This window comes from Ictalurus punctatus, chromosome 13, assembly GCF_001660625.3.
Source record: "Ictalurus punctatus breed USDA103 chromosome 13, Coco_2.0, whole genome shotgun sequence".
NCBI lineage: Eukaryota > Metazoa > Chordata > Actinopteri > Siluriformes > Ictaluridae > Ictalurus > Ictalurus punctatus.
Genome location: NC_030428.2, coordinates 14,103,774 through 14,121,387, shown reverse-complemented (window position 1 = coordinate 14,121,387; position 17,614 = coordinate 14,103,774). Strand labels below are relative to the sequence as shown.

Here is a 17,614-nt window from a genome sequence, read left to right as displayed (position 1 = left end):
TGACTAAGACCAAGATGAGATTTCATTTCTTTAGTCAGGAGTGAAGTTTCTGTGAAGTAATCCCAGTGAGCTAATTATGCATTATAATGAATCAACAACTATTATGATTATAAAAGAAAGAAAAGAGATTTTAGTTCATAAGTCTAAAGAGCTGGATTAGTATTGTGTGTTCATAAGTTATAGTTGTCCCTAACTTATTGAGACATAAAAGACGTTATTTGCTACAACTGTAGTCGGCCTATCTGTAATTCTACATTTTTAACTATATAATGTGAAAGAATACATTTTTCTCCCTAATTTCGTCACCCCATCATACAACAACTACTAGGGTGGGTGGGGCTAACACGTTTCCTCTGAGACACATAAAGCCAGTCTACTGCATCTTTCCATCAACTGCTGCTCATGATGTGACAGTGTAGCATACCACACTTAAAGGTTGACACTATTTACCCACTTCTGCATACATAAGCTCACAGCCACTCATGATTGACTAGTGTCACTGTGATTGATAGGGGAGAGATTAATGCCATCTTTCCCACCCAGAGAGCATAGCCAATTGGCTCCCAACAACAGATGCCTGTGGCAATCCGAACCCAGTATTCCCCCGTCTATACTGCGACCTCTTTTCTGTTGTGCCACTCAAGAGCCGATAAATATAGAGTTTAATGAAGGAAATACACTTAGGAAAAAATAATGACAGCCACACAGTTGTGCATCTTTAACGATCAGTGCATTTTTTCCATCACAGTACAAAAATAAATAAAAATAAGCAGAAACAAACTGGGAAAAAAGCCTATTACAGCAACAGCTTTTTCTTTTGTTCTTGTAACAGTTCAGTACCCTGCCCACACACCAGTCAAGTACCAGCCCATGTTGTTTTCTCGTCTTAAAAGCATTGCCTTGCATTGTCCCCAGCCCCCATAGGAAAAAAAAATACCTTACACACTCTTCTATACAAATGAACTCTCACTCTCTCACACACGCATGCAGTCATTGAGAGAGCCTTTCCTTTTTGTTTTGTTTTGAAACACTTTCTTTTTTTTTTTTGTTCTATAAAGAAATATGACAAGATACTGAAAATTTATGCCATTTTCTCTTGTCTGTCTGTTTAAGTTTTAACAATTGACTAGCCAGTGATGCCAGTGTGGGGGAAATGGCACACTTGTTGTGATCAGTGGTAAGTGATGGCAAGCAGGCAGTGAAGGGAACTCCTTGTATTAGTCCCCAAGATTCGAAAGCCCCTTCCATTTTCCCAGAGTAGTATCTGGAGAAAAGTGCAAGTCCTTATGGTGCTATTCAGCTGTAATATCTGATCAACTCATTGCACATTAATAACCACCTCTCACATTCTCCTCTCGATTACTGTATGCCCTCTGTCACACAGCAATGCAGCAGCAAGGGCACATGTTTGTACAGTTCCCCTTGCATCCATTCATCTTCAGGTCTCAGTGGTTAGGGCAGCCTTCAGCTGTCATATTATGAGAAAATAGCCAACATGGAACAACATACTGTACAGAGCTAAATGACAATGTGTGCTTATATGATGAGTAGCAATTTTTCTATGTCTGTAAAGAAATATTCTACTGAAAGAAAGCATGCGTAATTGATCACTGCTGAGATGAATAGAAAGATCAACTTTGAGGTTTCAGTCTAATATCATGATGCAATTTCAGGTTCCAAATGTACAGCAAGGTTTTTCTGCACTAATAAACAACTGACATGATGGCATTGTCAGTTATCCATATTTAGAACTAATTAATTACATTATTATTATTATTATTATTATTATTATTACATTAATTGAGTGCTGAATAGAATCTCACCCTTGATCAACTGTTTCATTCAGTCATATCATGCCTAAAGATCCATGTCAGATTTTTTTTTAAATTCTACTTAAATTCTAGACAAGGATCAAACACATTCATGCCTTGACCATTTCCTTCATATTTGGTTTATGAGTGCATGAAGCAATCACTCTCCCAGGCTTTCATTCTCCATGAGGATGTAAAATGACATAAAATGTCACAACTAGACTGCCTGTAAATGATCATCTCTTCAAAAAAATTTTTTTATTAAAAATGTGGAACATCTCAGCAGAGGAAGAATGGTCTCAAGTATTTATAGCTTAGGCTGAAACCAACAGCATCTCCTTGTTGCACTGATGAATACCTTTGGTGATACTCAGATTTGTCACTGGTTATAAATGAAGCTCTTAGATGGAATATCCTTAGCTAAATCCTTCCAAATGCATCATCCACAATCTTCATTTCCACCAAAGGTAACCAGGTTTACCACAAACCACCTATGTCTAAATGCTACATGTCAAAGTAGCCGTTGTACTAGTCATTTATACAATACATTAATAAATTTTTAAATACAATGGATGTGCTAAGAGAATAAATAAACAACAATAAATTAAGACTGAATAGATATTCTTAATTAGAATTAATGAACCACTTCAAAGACCCCCCCCCCCCCCCCCCCCTTTGGTGTATCTTTTTAGACCTACGTGATTTTCATCAAAGGTATGGCACTGGTTTTACATTAAGCTTTTTTTTTGTCTATATGGATCCTTGCCCAACTAGACGGTGACACAATGTGACACAAAACAACAAAAGATACTTTGTACAATCATGGCTCACTGTAGCAAGCATAGCTAAATAAACATACATTTAAAAATAAATAAATAAATAAATAAAAACGGCATTCCGTATTTGCAGATGCAGTTGGTTCTAAAGATTCAGTGGAATTAAATAAAAAAAATATTTTTACCCTCAAAACACCATACAAAATTGCATGGAACACATGCATTCGGTTACATTTCCGAGTAAAAAAAGAAACAAGTAAATAAATGGATTGAGCCCCAGAGTTGCACTGCAGAGTAGAACTGAATTCCATATTGATGAAAATAAAGTAGGCCTTTTACAGCAGTGTACCTAACACCTTTCACCTCGCATTGTCTTTTGATGAAACCTCGCTGTACAGTGCTGCCACAATGTCAAAATTCATCCATAAAATATATGTATCACTGGAGCTCCCCTTCTGTCATCACAAGACATATGTATACATACTGCTACTAAAGCCAAAGTGTGTATTATTTAATGAGTATCCAACTGCGTGACTGCAGTGTGGGTGTGATGTCCTCTGCCTCGAAGTCACAGTCTCAGTCCTCACTGTCCTCAGCGAACCAGTCTGGTAAGACACCATTACACAAAAGGCAATGCACATCTCCAGTTCTCTGTAACCAGTCAGGCGTTTACACATTCATACTTGTAAATCGATGTTCCTACTCCTACTGTTTTCTTTGTTGTGTTTTTCTGTTTTTTGATCTTCATGATTTTTTAATTTTTTTATTTTTATTTTTTGTGGGTGAATTTAAATACTAATCATACAAGACTACTTGGGTGCACCCAGGTCTGGCATGTCTGTCCTGAACCTTGATCATATACAAACCTGGTGGAACTTTAAGATCAAATTAGTCAAATTAAGTAGCTTTTGTAACATCTGAACATAGTAATGATTATTCATACCTTGAAAAGGGTACATTTGTATAGATTTAATACGTATTAAATGCATTCTCATAATATAGAGACTGCTGTCTACTTAAACTTTTGGAATCTCATTTAAAAATGCCAGACTAGGGTGCAATCACACATTATACTCTTCAGGGTTCCCTCACCGGTCTAGCCCAATGAGTAAACGGCTCCTCTCCTCTTCCTTCTGGCTCTCGTTCTTGAGGTCTGCAAACACCTGGGTGAAGTAGTGTGGGTCTGAGTTGATCTGCAGCATCTTGGCACTCATCAGGTTGATTATGGACAGACAGCGGTCCCAGAAGGTTTCCTTTGAGCTTTCCACCAGGAATGGCTTGAGAGGATAGGAGATTTCATTGCCCATGTAGGAGTAGGACAAGTAGAGACAGGTAAGAAGTACTGCCTGCAGCTCGTGTTCTGTAGCTAGTTCTGAAGAGACCACATCTCGACAGAGCATGTAAACAAAGACAACGTTAGCTGGAGTGATGAAACCTTGGTCCTGCCAGCCTTGCAGCAGCAAGGAACGGTCTACACTGCGCAGCCATAACACTGGGTCAGTAGGAGAAAGGTGCTTGAGGCGGTAGCACCTCCGGCACAGGAATTCACCGAGGCAGCGCAGCAGCTCGCTGGTCGAGGCTTGAACGATCACCCTCTTGGGTGTACCAGGAGCCACACTAGAGTTGGACAAGGGTGCTTTCTTGACAGATGAAGCCACATTGTTAGAGCTTTTAGAGCCTTGGTTGGATGGGCTTGACTGCTCCTGGGTGAATGTGGAGAGGTTGGCACAGGACTGTGACTTCTTCAGATTCTCATTGTTCAGATGGGTGACGTTGTTCTGGTAAGTCGTATTGGGCTGCACCTTCTTAGAACCCTTTTTCTTGGTCGAAACAGCTACTATCCGCTTCCATGGTAACACATTGATGAGCGAGTGACGCTTCAAATTCTTGTCTTTGGCGTTCTTGCTGTTTTGAACAGCTGTGTAGGGGCCCACTGTGGCTGGACCATCCTCAAACAGGGCAGCCTTCCGGTAGCTGGGAGAGAGCGACAAGACGGTTCCCATGATGCCAAAGATGGATGTGCAGAGTCCTCACAGAAAATGCACAGAATATGTCTGGTACTGGAGCTGAGGATCTTGCCTCACTGCTTCCAAAATTGGAGACCCAGATACCAGGCTTAGTGTAAGGTCAGCATCAAAATATGAAATGGTGCTCAGCCTAGACAACAATGGTGTCTGGGTGGAGAATAACTGAATGAGCTCTTTCCTTCTTCCAGAATTCTTTTAGTCCACTCCCTGTAGGAAATTAAGTTTAAATTTCATTAACTGTTCATATAAACTATGCATTTTTATTAATTGATTCATATATTCTAGGTTGCATTTCTCAAATTTTTCAATGGAAGGATACTATCATTGTTATCAAATAATTTTGTTTACATGTGTAGCCATACCCATACCCACAGTCATTTGTTAGCCATAAATTTTATTGATCTAAAATAAGATATTATGTGCACAACTGCCTAATACTTAAGCACAGTGCAAGTATAAGTCATCACTGGGTTGTTTTTGTCTTTGCCAATGCTGGGCCTAAATGTGTAATGGATACCAAATCTACAATATCGGGCTCAGAATAAAAAGCCATTAAATAGTAAAGTGGATCAAACAATTGCTGACTCACTTCTCACTACGTATATGCCATGCATATTTTTAAATTATATTTTATATTTATATTTTTGTCCAGCAAATTCTTTATCTTGGTATTTATATGGCACCTGCACCAAGAACAAATCACTGTACCTGAACATTGTAATTCTAATGCAAATCTGTGTATCTAGATAAGTAATTGGTATGCCTAAGAAAAATTAAATGTCCTCAGTCCCATCAGCAAAAATCCACCAACAATAATAAAAAAAAAAAACAGTTTTTATTATTATTATTATTATTATTATTATTATTATTATTATTATTATTAAGGCAAATAAATGGTCAGATAAAATTTCATTGTCTCTTTGGTGTTGTTCACTAACAATCTACCATCATAATGGAGGATCTTGCTTATCTGCCATGTTGTAGCCTATATTTCACATGTACCTATCATATTAATCAGAAGAAGCTTCAAGGCTTAATACAAAAAGCCTTAATTGCTATTTTGCAAAAGCAATAACTGCTAAAATGATCATTTTGATAAAAAACAAAAAACAGACTATATGTGTTCTTATGCACTGCTGTTGACATTACACGTGAAAAATGTACGATATGTAGAATATTAATGCTGGATGAAGGAGGTAAAGCTGAAGATGAGTGATAAATCGATCAGTTCTGCAGCAGAGATATATCAGAGCTATATCTGCTCTCAGAAATATGCAGCTTGGGATTTATCCTACTCTGCTAGATAATCCTTTGCATTACAAGATGAAACATTTTGACAGTAATGTGATGTCTATTAGGAAGTGATGAATTGAGGAAAGGACGATGCGGGATGTGATGCGGCTGTCCAAGGTTCTGAAAATGTGCAGCGCTCATAAAATGCTCTGATGGGTGTAGGCCTGCGGATATTCCCTTCCCTCCTATGTTTTCCTTCACAGCTCATCAACCATCACTATTCAGTAATATTTCACCCAGCCCATGTTTACAGTGAAGGCAATGAAATCAAACAGAAGCACATGTAAATAAATCGAGCTATTCATCTAATAAGTTATAATCGATCATTTTTACAGTTCGTCCTGCATATGTCTGATCTTCATATCTCGTTATAGCTGTACACCATAATGACATTCATTGCACTTACCGCACAGTTTTGCCCACCAAAATGTGAGAAAACAAGAGCTGCAGTAATGGCTGCTTCTGTATATCCTTTAATGTGCTGCGCATCAAGGTAGCACTCGGAAAATCATACCACTGGATGCGTTTTAAAATAAATAAAAAAAGCACGAATAACGTAGTAAAAAGCGAATCCAAAAAGAGATTGGCGTCAACAATAACAACAAAAAATAAAAACAAGGAGAATCCGTCAGTCTTGCCAGAGGTGTGGGCATGCAGTCAGTGATGTGCTCTGGTGCTTTTACTGCTCTCTCTCTCTCTCTCTCTCTCTCTCTCTCTCACACACACACACACACACACACTCTCTCTCTCTCACACACACACACTCCCCCCTCTCTCTCACTCTCTCTCTCACACACTCAGTCTCTCTCTCTCTCTCTCTCTCTCTCTCTCTTTCTCTCACTCTCTCTCTCTCGCTCACTCTCTCTCTTTCTCTCTCGTTCACACTCTCTCTCACTCACACTCACACACACTCTGTGTGTGTGTGTGTGTGTGTGTGTGTGTCAGAGATGCTGAGATGGAGGGATGGAGGAAACAGCGCTATTTATCTGAGCTTCACCTCAGCTTTGCGCAGTACAGCAGTGATGGAGCGCCTCTCCGCGCCCTGTCCCTGCTCCTGCTTCCACACAGCTCCACCCACCCACATCGCGTGAACAATCCCTTAACAATCTTATCTGTTTCTAACACCATGTCTGTCATTTTACACTTTACCAATACGCTCTATCAAGAGGGAAAAAACCACATCTGACTCATACGATTTTGACATGTGAGTAATATGTGCTCACATGGAAGTGAACTTCAGCCTACTGCACGTCCTGAAATTACACACGTGAACTGTCAAGTAAACATGACAGCATGTGAATACATGTGATAAATAAAATATCCTATGTGAAAGCGAATGACTCATGTGGGATAAAAAAAACAAAACAAAACAAAAAAAACATGAATATGAGAAAGGAAGAAAAAATCATGTGGGGGGAAAAATGAATGACCCATATGAAAGAATCACATGCAAAAAAAATCATCATGTGAAAAATAAACGTGTGAAAACAAATGCAAAATCATGCAAGCAATCACATAAAAATAAATGATTCGTGTGAGGGGGTCACATGTGAAAATAAACGAATCGTGGAAAAAAATCTGTGAAAATACATAAATAAATAAATAACGTGTGAAAGAAAATGAATTGTGAAAAATCACTTGAGAAAACAAATGAACCATGTGCAAAATCAAATGTGCGAATGAATAAATCATGTGTAAACAATCACATATGGAAGAAAAAAACACGTTTGTTTCTAATGATAATTTTAATAAATATATCAGAAAGTCTGTGAGTGCAAAGTGCAAGCTCTATGGCTCTAACAAATAAGCAAAATACTATTGTATACGTTCAAATGGTGAGCCTAATATCTGAATAGTTCTACTGTTACTACTAGCCTATAGTTGAACTATGTTCGTATAATAAACTCCGTGGTCCTTGGCTGCTTAGGCTATAATTATTACTCATAGTGCTCACAGGTTGGAATAAAAAGGCCTTCTAACGTGCCCGATAAATCTACATGACTTGTATTCTGATATCTAGATTATTATACGGCTCCAGTAGGAAACCACGCGGCACTACAAACCCCAGAATGCTGTCGCTCGGGACTACATATTCGCAGTGCTTGGCGCAAGGGCTTGTGGGTAGGCAGGTTTTGAATAGGGAAGATGGCAGCCGCGGCAGTGGTTGAGTTTCAGAGAGCTCAGTCTCTTATTAGTACGGATCGAGACGCTTCTATCGATATTTTACATTCTATAGGTAAGGCCTTTCAGGTGATTGTTTTCACATTCCAGTGTTTTCATTTACGCATGTATTAGTGATCGTGAGCTAGACTTTCCCCAGGCGTGAGCCGGCTGCCGCGGTGCTGACTCACTGCACTGTGTAGCCGCTAGAAGCGTGCTAACTGGCTAGCCTGGTGAAGCGCTTCACCTAGCCCTGTATACCACATTAGCTTAGCATGCTATGCTAACCAGTCAGCGCACTGGTCAAGGCCGCGATGACAGAGATGATATTTAGCTAACGCTGTGTAATGTGAAAGCAAAAGAGCAAACGTTACCCGTTTAGCGACGTAATTATAACTGTTTTTATGTCTAGTATGTTGGTTGTTCTCGTGACTGACTGGGTGCCCAAGTCCGATTACATTAGTTACTTAATCAACTTCTAGTACACCGGGGTTTAGAGAAAGAGAGAGAGGGAGGATGTTCTCGCATTCTGATTTCGCTAGCTAGCTAGTTAGCTTCTTAGCTACCATTTTAGATTAGCGCTACAGAACCTTAACAGTAAGCGGTTAATGTTAGCGCTGTTTGTAGAGCCGGCGTTAATGAGTAAGATAGTTAACGTCAGTTAGTAAGATCGACGAGAAACGTTGGCTTTACGTGTATTTAGGTCTGTTGCTTGCCTTTAGTCCTTAGTTTGTCCGAATAGTTTGTCATTCTCATGGACTTTAACGTGTTTCTTAAAAGAAAGAAAGAAAGAAAGAAAAAAGCCATCTAGTTCTTTTACATAAACCATTTTAAGCCGGTAACGTAAATGTTAGCTAGCTAATGCTAATGTCACTGAATGAACTAGCTAAATGAATATCTAGCTAACTAACGTTAACTGACTGAGGGATTGCTGTGTCTTAGCTAGTTTCTCGTCTTTAACTTTAGTTAAACTACTGGCGGATTCAAGCGTCTACACCAGTCGGGTGACCATTTAAATAATAATTTAAAAATTCCAATAGGTAAGATTTTTGCTCAAGATCTGGTCACTGGTTGTATGACAGTACAGTACCTCTGCCTTATTCATAGTCTTTGATGTTTTAGCATTTCTCTCCACCACAAAATTCTAAATGTGTTTGTGCAAACATGTTTCTGCTGTTTACTTGATTTGCTTATGTCATTCTTTCAGCTATGTATACAACACTATTAAACGCCTAATCTCTGCATGATGTTTCCTCAGTCAGGCGAGATGTTCAGCAGGATGATGAAGAGGCGGTGCGTGTCAAAGAGCAGAGCATCCTGGAGCTCGGCACTCTCCTGGCTAAGACAGGACAAGCTGCAGGTCAGATTCTTCATCCTGTAATCAACACATGTGCCTCCCTCAGTTGTGTTACAGCAACCCTGGACACCAATCTCACTGATAGTAGTTTTCATGATGTCTTAGCATTTGGGATGCACGGTTTCCACTTCCGGTGCAATTCCAGTGTCCGATCACTGTGTATGTCCGATACTGACACCGTCACGGTAACTAAGTCATCGCTCTGCAAGCTTCTGATGCCAATTGTGCAAAACATCAGCACTGCTTTAAGACAGGTTGTCAAGACCGGTGTTGTCAGTCGATATGTGTTTCTCTATAAAATACTTTAGTAGATCAGATATGAAAAGGGTTGCGTCTGATCTAATACCGTTCCAGTGTTTCAGGCTAGTGTCAGTACTCCTCATGTCGTATTGGTACAACCATAGCTGGCATCAAGACCCCTTGTTTCATATCATATCATATATCACTATAATGTTATACTTTATCTTTCCAGAGCTTGGAGGGCTCCTGAAGTTTGTCAGACCTTTCCTGATCTCCATAAGCAAGGCAAAGGCGGCACGACTGGTGCGCTCTCTGTTGGATCTTTTTCTGGATATGGAGGCAGCCACGGGGCAGGAGGTTGAGCTATGTCTAGAGTGCATTGAGTGGGCCAAAGCTGAGAAGAGGACGTTCCTCCGACAGGCTCTTGAGGTAACTATGTTTGCTGTATACATGACGTTTAGAGAGGCTGCATGGATGAGCAGTATTGTAAGAAGGTGAGAAAACAAGACTCAAGTGTGATCACTTTTGTCCAATAGGCTCGTTTGATCTCACTTTATTTCGACACTAAGAGGTACCAGGAGGCTTTGCAGTTGGGTGAGTTACTTTGCATAAAAATTTTTTCAACAGTGTTTTTTTGTTTTGTTTTGTTTTTGTAGCATTTGCACTTTGGCAAACAATACATATTACCACTCTCCCTCCTTATGATTCTATATAATAATATATACACACACGTATGTATGTATGTTTCTTCATAAGCATTATTCATAAAGAATGAATAAATATATTGTTCCTTGCAAAATTTGTTTTGAAAAATTGAGAAGTAGTGGAAAATCAAGTTTTTATTAGATGCAAGGATAATTTTTTTTTGGATAATCTGTTGCTTCAGGCTCCCAGTTACTCCAGGAGCTGAAGAAAATGGATGACAAAGCTTTACTTGTGGAAGTCCAGTTGCTTGAGAGTAAAACCTATCATGCGCTCAGTAACCTGCCCAAGGCCAGAGCTGCCCTCACCTCTGCCAGGACCACAGCCAATGCCATCTACTGTCCACCCAAACTTCAGGCAGCTTTGGACATGCAGTCAGGCAAGTCTTAAACACATATTGCCCAGACACTTACCTAAACTTTAGTGTCAGGGTTGAATATTGTAAATATTGTTACATTGGAACTGAATTCATACTTCCTGTCAGGTGTAATTAATTTAGGTCTCCTTAGACTTGCACTGTAATGGCTGAAATGATGATTACAAATATGTTTGCTCAGTACTGAAGCAAAGTCTAGCTAAGGAGCAATAGTTTTCACACTTTATAATGTTGTGACGTTAAACCCAGAATCATGGCTTTCTTTACTACTGCACAATATAAGCTTATGTCCCTTTTTATATATATAAAAGGTTCATATAAACATAAGAGTCAAATAAATACACAATCATCCAAATGAGCAATGGTAATAAGCAACTATGTAATAAATACATAAATTTGCCAATGCTGTATATAATAAACAGTTCAAATATATAAATGAAAAAACCCATGCTTTAATTATAACACCACATCTAGGACGAGTCAATCAGCTAATTTTGGCTCAGCTCACCAATATTGCTGTCAATTACGTTTGAGTAATTAATTGTGCTATGCTTAATAACAGACGGTAAGAATTCTGTATTATCTCTAAAATGAGGTGTATGTATGTTCTCTAGGCATTATCCATGCTGCTGAAGAGAAGGATTGGAAGACCGCGTATTCTTACTTCTTTGAGGCTTTTGAAGGTTACGATTCCATCGACAGCCCCAGGGCCATCACTGCGCTGAAATACATGCTTCTCTGCAAAATCATGCTCAATTTGTAAGTAAAAGAGCAACTTGTAGAAGCTCTCAAGATCTAAATTTTGTGCCATCTTGAGTAATGTTTGATTATAAGGTTCCATTAGATAACGCTAGGTTAATTGCAGGTTGTGTAAATAATGTCCATTTCATGGATGTGATCAAAAATGGCCTATGCTTGATGACCAATAATCATCTATTAGTAGAAATTTTTTTTATAAAATGATATTGGAAGAGATTTTCACACAAACTGGAAGTATTTACTCCTGAACAAGGTGCTGGCCCACCCTACATGCGTGACAAATTGAGAGGCGAACGTTAATTTTCTATGTACGTGCACAACAACGAGCCATGATTTCAGTGATGGCGGAAAGTGACGATTAATTTTGAGTGATTTTTTTTTTCAATTACTTGCAAATTATCTATGCTGCAGTACAGTGACAAATCAGACCAGTTACCTTAAATGATTCCTTTGACCAATCCAATGCCAAGTGTGGTCTGATGTTTTTTCAGATCCCTACTCGCATTCCTGATTTACTCTGAGACTCACAAAAACGAATTAGAGAGAATCCTGTCCTTTAAAAGCTCTCATTCTATGTGTATGGAAACATTACAAAGAAATGTAGAGCTTGGAAGGAAGTAGCAAAGATCATTTTGGTGCGTGACTATCACTAGTATAGTTTGCTTAAAAAAGCCCTCAACCCTTATACCCCTCAGTGACACCAGTACTGGTCGCTCCACACCCATAAGAGACGAGCTACAAAAGAGATGAGCAACTTGTCGCTCAATAGTGTTACTAGTGTCACATAGCGTTCTACTGTTAGTGGACAAACTGAGATCAGTACACACTCCTGATAAATCTCGCTTTGTTCACAGGCCGGAGGAAGTCCAAGCCTTGATCAGTGGCAAACTGGCCTTGCGTTATGCTGGGAGACAAGTAAGCCTTCTTTCATGTCCATTTTTAAGTGGTTTGTTTGAGGATTGTTTTCCTGTACGTGTGCAAACTTCTCCTTTTCTGCCTTATCTATAAAAGACAGACGCACTAAAGTGTGTAGCGCAAGCCAGCAAGAACAGATCATTAGCAGACTTTGAAAAGGTGAGACTTGCTGATGCTTACATAGACAAATTGAAGTTTTCCATCTTTTCCTTATTGCCTAAGCTTGTTTCTTGTACATGTCCACACATGAAGGCGCTTACTGAGTACACAAAAGAGCTGAGAGATGATCCAATCATCAGCACACACCTGGCCAAACTCTATGATAACTTGTTGGAGCAGAACCTTATCCGGGTCATTGAGCCCTTCTCCAGAGTACAGGTAATGCACACATCCTAAACAATAACTAAACAAACTAAACCATACATGATGTAAGCACTTTTGTAAGGTGAATGGGTTTTGAAGCAGTATTATTGTTGTTGCTGATTTTGTAACTCAATTTTTATAACAACTCTGAGATGCTGTTTTGATTGGATTGATTGGTTTCTGCCTCTGATGATCTTTTGTTTTATTTTCTAGATAACACATATATCAGATCTCATCAAACTCTCAAAGGTAAGTTACTTGTGTAGCTTGGGCCAGATGGAATTTATTCTTCTCACTTTTTTTTGTGAACTCCCAATGGATTTAATATTTATTTTAATGAGCTAATGCAAAACACACATGCTTATTAGTGTGGGAGCTTAATTGTTGTGTCTTACAGGGTGATGTTGAGAGAAAGCTGTCGCAAATGATCCTGGACAAGAAGTTTCATGGTAAGTCATACAAGTTTACTCTAACTGGGGGAATTTATAAAGGATTGAGTAAACTGAGTTGTTTAGTTATTATTGTAGCATACACTATATGGCCAAAAGTTTGTGGCCTCCTGACCATCATGCACGTATGTGGGTCTTCCCCAAACTGTTGCCATGAAGTTGAAGCAAATGATTGTATAAAATTTCTTCGTATGCTGTAGCATTAAGATTTCCTTTCAGTGGGACTCAAGAGGAACCCAAACCTATTCCAGCATTACAATAGCTATTCTTCCATCCAATTAAACTTGTGCGAAATATTGGAATATCGCATAAAACATTTGTGAATAACGCACAGTTACATGACTAAAAAAAAAAGAATTCTGTAAATGTTTCCATCATAGTTTATGGATGTCTTCTTATCGAATAAAAATATTCCCATCTCAATTGAGCGCTTAAGTTTTTTTTAATGTGCATTTTGGATATTTTATTTGCATGTGGTGCTTTGTTCAAATGTAATTTACGCGATATCCCAAAATTTGCATAAAAAATATGTGGATTGAAACATAGCTAGTGACCGTGTGCAGAAATTGAGCTCCATGAAGACATGGTTTGCTAGGAAGAAGTAGAGATCGACCGATAATAGGTTTTACCAATATTTTCCCCAATTTTTAAGCATTTTTCCATAATCGGATATCTATTTTGTAATATCGGATCTACCGATAAATGAGGCCATCTTGTGGGCATTTTGAGAATCGCATGCAAGGCCGCCATTGAAGTGCTGCATACTTTTTTTATATAAGTGTGTGTGTGTGTGTGTGTGTGTGTGTGTATATATATATATATATATATATATATATATATATATATATATATATATATATATATATATATTTATTTGATAAATAATATTTTTGTGCTTTTTGTTTTACCTGTTTGCCTCATCGAAGATTTTATTTAAAAAATACAAATAAAAAAGGACACTTTCGTAACGGTGTACTTATTTTTTGCAATCTGCAGACCCGTCTTTAGTGGTGTATAAATAAGTTTTGTATGCAAGGGGGAATATTTATAGATACAACTGTTTGTTTAGTTCAGTGGTGGTGTTATCATTGTGTCACAAACAGAAGTAAAATAATGAATAAATATTGGTTCTACATATGTTATCGGGCACAAGAACATGCAAGTAATCACTGTCGGTTATTAAAAATCAATATCGGTCAATCTCAAGGAAGAACTCAAGCACAGAGCCCTGACCTCAACCACACTGAACACCTTTGGGATGAACTGGAACACCAAATGCACCCCTCATGTCACCTGACCTCAGTGCCTGACCTCACCAATGGCTTTGTGGCTGAATTGGCAAATCCCCACAGCCACACTCTAAAATCTAGTGGAAACCTTACTAAAACAGTGGAGATTATACCAGCAAAGGGGGACTACATCTGGATTGAGCTGTTCAAAAAGCACATTGTTGTGATGGTCAGGTGTCCACAAACGTTTAGTGATAGTGTAACTCGGCGCCACCCCCTAAGCATTGTCTGTCTTTCTCTCTCTCTCTCTCTCTCTCTCTCTCTCTCTCTCTCTCTCTCTCTCTCTCTTTATTGTAGGCATCCTTGACCAAGGTGAGGGAGTCCTGATCATATTTGAGGAGCCTCCTGTTGATAAGACCTATGAGGCAGCCCTCGAAACCATCCAGAACATGAGCAAAGTTGTGGACTCACTGTACAACAAAGCTAAGAAGTTGACATAGGTATGTTTCAAAGTAATTGCACCTCCATTTTGTGCACACACTGGTTTATAAAGCCATAACTAATTAAACTGTTAATGATGGTATAAGTCGTATGGCCCTTTAATTTTGTCTTTTGACCTCTGTTTTGAATGAGTAATTATTTTCCTCTCTCTTGCAGAACAAACACAAAAGGATGCTACTCTGCAGAGTGGATGTGTGTGAGTGTATGTCTGCATGTGTGTGTGGCCAACATGTGGAAACTTTTTTTTGTCAAGGCGAGAAGGGACAATTATAGAGTAAGAATCACAAATTTCAATGGGATTCACTTGTTCCAACTGAGTTTTTAACTCCTCTTTCAATGGACAATTTCATCCTTCTCTTCTTAATTTTGATGGTTTTTTCCTCCCCGATGTATCTCTCATCGGCCAACATGGCCATCAGGGAATATTGTACAACTACAATAAAGTCTCATAAAGTCACCGTATAGCATTGTATAACTCTTCTACGGTTTAAGTTACAGCCTCTTAAGGTGCAATACTGACCTCACTGTGGGTAAAGGGGGAACTGTGGGTAACTGTGGCTGTCTCCATTAGTCCTCATGGGAACATATAATATCCTGCGTACAGGAAAATACCATTAGGAAGTGACATAACCAGGCATTTATTACATTTGCATGGTTAGGGCCTTGGATAGTTCTGTAGCAAGCACAGTCGCCAGCAGTCAGACCAGTCACAGCCATTTTGTTCAGATTCTGTATTATACGGTTTAACATTTGCTCTGGCAGTATACTTTTCATTATACACATTGTCTTTAAACCTATAAAAATGTTTGCTGTATTAAGCACCCTAGAGTTGTCCTGTTATGAAAATAGCATTACAAATGCTAACTGCAGTAGAAATAAATTTCTTTTTATTCCACTGAACTATAAAAGCTCCACTATAAAAGTTCCTTCAAAAACACTGTAACTTCACCAGGATTCAAATGATGTTTTTCAGAGATTATTTTTACCGAGTGTTAAAACACAGATCTCGTTTGATTTATGCTTTGTGTTGCAGGAGCGACACGGACCTGACGATACAATATTTTACAGATTTTTTTTTTTTTCCACATTAGAATTTCTTGCATGTCTTTTATGATTTATTTGGATATTTTATACTTTGGGAAATTCATGCTTGCTTTTGTACCTAAAATGGTAAGGTGTGAATGAATACTTGTAGATGTCCTGGAATGGAAGTCACCCCCCCCCAAAAAAAAGGAAAAAAATTTTCGCTTCAAGAAAGTGTTAGGAATTGAATTGCTCACATTGCTCACTCTATTGGGATGTGCATTTTAATTATTTCAATTTTTGTAAAGAAAAACATGACTACTAAACATGTTACTGATGAATATACCAATTAACATTTTACCTTTGTGTGGAGGACTTTATTTTTCATGTGTGGTAAACAATCTAAGCGTAAATACAGGCCTTTGACATGAGTATTAGACACCAGAAATTCAGATGCGTTGATGAAATTTGACCTGAAGCAAACAGTTTCTATATCATGCTGGCAAAGTGAGATCATTTTGCTTTATTCTTCTCAAAGGCCAAGAAGGAAAAGTCCATACAGTCATGTATGCACTAATAATCATCATAATAATAAAACGGCTTGAATCGAGTAGGATCAAAGATCAGCAGGAGAAATTTTGTATTATTTTGTACAAAACACTGAACAGTTTGGCAAGGTTTTTTTTCCTTTTCTTTTTTAAAAAAAAACCAACCTATAAGCACCCAGTATATCTAGTATTTAGATGACCATATAGCAGATTGAATTTAGATGTTGTGTGGGTTTATATATTTATCTAGCATATGATTCTATCAGTTCATCATTAGACACAGTCCAATTTATGTGCAGAGTGATCATTGCTAGTGTGTGCAGTAGTCCAGCAGAGGAAAAAGATAAAGCCTACTTTCTTCCAAATCACTATTGACATTTTCTGGTTGGGGAAAATCCAATCTCCTAGAGCCTTGAATGAAAATGAATGACTCCTTACTGAGCCAAGTACTGGCAGGAAATATACTGATAACGACTGTTTCCTAAGCATTTTTTTTTAATGAAAATGAATGTGCATCACATTAAAAGGTTTGAGATAAATATGCCAAATACGTGTACACCATCCAAACTATTTCTCCCTTCCTTCCTCATACACACAATTTGAAGCTTATTAAATGCAAAGTTCACATGAGATTTGATGAAGTGGCAAATGTTTATTTAAAAGTGGTTTTACCTTTGATATTCCCAGATATCAGATAAAGTATACAGTAATTTCTGTCAAAACTGATGTTCAAATTTTTATTTTTTGTGGACAAACCTGTTAATTTAGGAAGAAAAACACCAATGTGTACTGTTATAACAAAATAACCAACGTGGGTAGTGTAACATGGCCTGCTACCTCGCTGAAGTTGATTCATTTTCAATAACAATGTCCTGAAGTGTTTTATTACTCTTCTACTACAACAGCAATGTGTCAATGATTACAATATATTTTACTTATTAAAATATGCCATTGTAGCTGTGACGTCCATGAAACAAGTTAGTTCCAGCTGTCACATATCTAACAGCATCTATAAACAGTTATATTCTCTTTTCTATTTTCTGTCCCTTGCAAGCAATAAAACAAAAGTAACTTATGGTAGTTAC

General features: G+C 38.2%; 2 protein-coding genes across 2 annotated transcripts; one reads left to right on the top strand and one right to left on the bottom strand.

Moving 5' to 3' along the window:
• Positions 1-2,477: 2,477 nt before the first annotated feature.
• On the bottom strand, positions 2,478-6,865 carry cdk5r1b (cyclin-dependent kinase 5, regulatory subunit 1b (p35)). Its single transcript, XM_017483867.3, has 2 exons — positions 6,314-6,865; positions 2,478-4,821 (listed from the first exon to the last, which is right to left on the bottom strand). Exon 2 carries the CDS (start codon positions 4,588-4,590, stop codon positions 3,676-3,678), a length of 915 nt encoding a protein of 304 aa, XP_017339356.1. The 5' UTR covers positions 4,591-4,821; positions 6,314-6,865; the 3' UTR covers positions 2,478-3,675.
• Positions 6,866-8,011: 1,146 nt separating this feature from the next.
• On the top strand, positions 8,012-15,415 carry psmd11b (proteasome 26S subunit, non-ATPase 11b). The gene is made up of 13 exons (XM_017484043.3): positions 8,012-8,143; positions 9,326-9,427; positions 9,897-10,093; positions 10,201-10,258; positions 10,551-10,745; positions 11,357-11,501; positions 12,356-12,416; positions 12,513-12,575; positions 12,669-12,794; positions 12,993-13,028; positions 13,177-13,228; positions 14,815-14,957; positions 15,115-15,415. Exons 1-12 carry the CDS (start codon positions 8,053-8,055, stop codon positions 14,955-14,957), a joined length of 1,269 nt encoding a protein of 422 aa, XP_017339532.1. The 5' UTR covers positions 8,012-8,052; the 3' UTR covers positions 15,115-15,415.
• The last annotated feature ends 2,199 nt before the right edge of the window (positions 15,416-17,614 follow it).

Bases quoted from the DNA above. Each gene is read 5' to 3' on its own strand.
- cdk5r1b (XM_017483867.3), bottom strand. From the start codon at position 4,590: ATGGGAACCGTCTTGTCGCTCTCTCCCAGCTACCGGAAGGCTGCCCTG.
- psmd11b (XM_017484043.3), top strand. From the start codon at position 8,053: ATGGCAGCCGCGGCAGTGGTTGAGTTTCAGAGAGCTCAGTCTCTTATT. The intron at 8,144-9,325 runs GTAAGGCCTTTC...ATGTTTCCTCAG, and splicing joins CGATATTTTACATTCTATAG to TCAGGCGAGATGTTCAGCAG. The intron at 13,229-14,814 runs GTAAGTCATACA...TCTTTATTGTAG, and splicing joins CCTGGACAAGAAGTTTCATG to GCATCCTTGACCAAGGTGAG.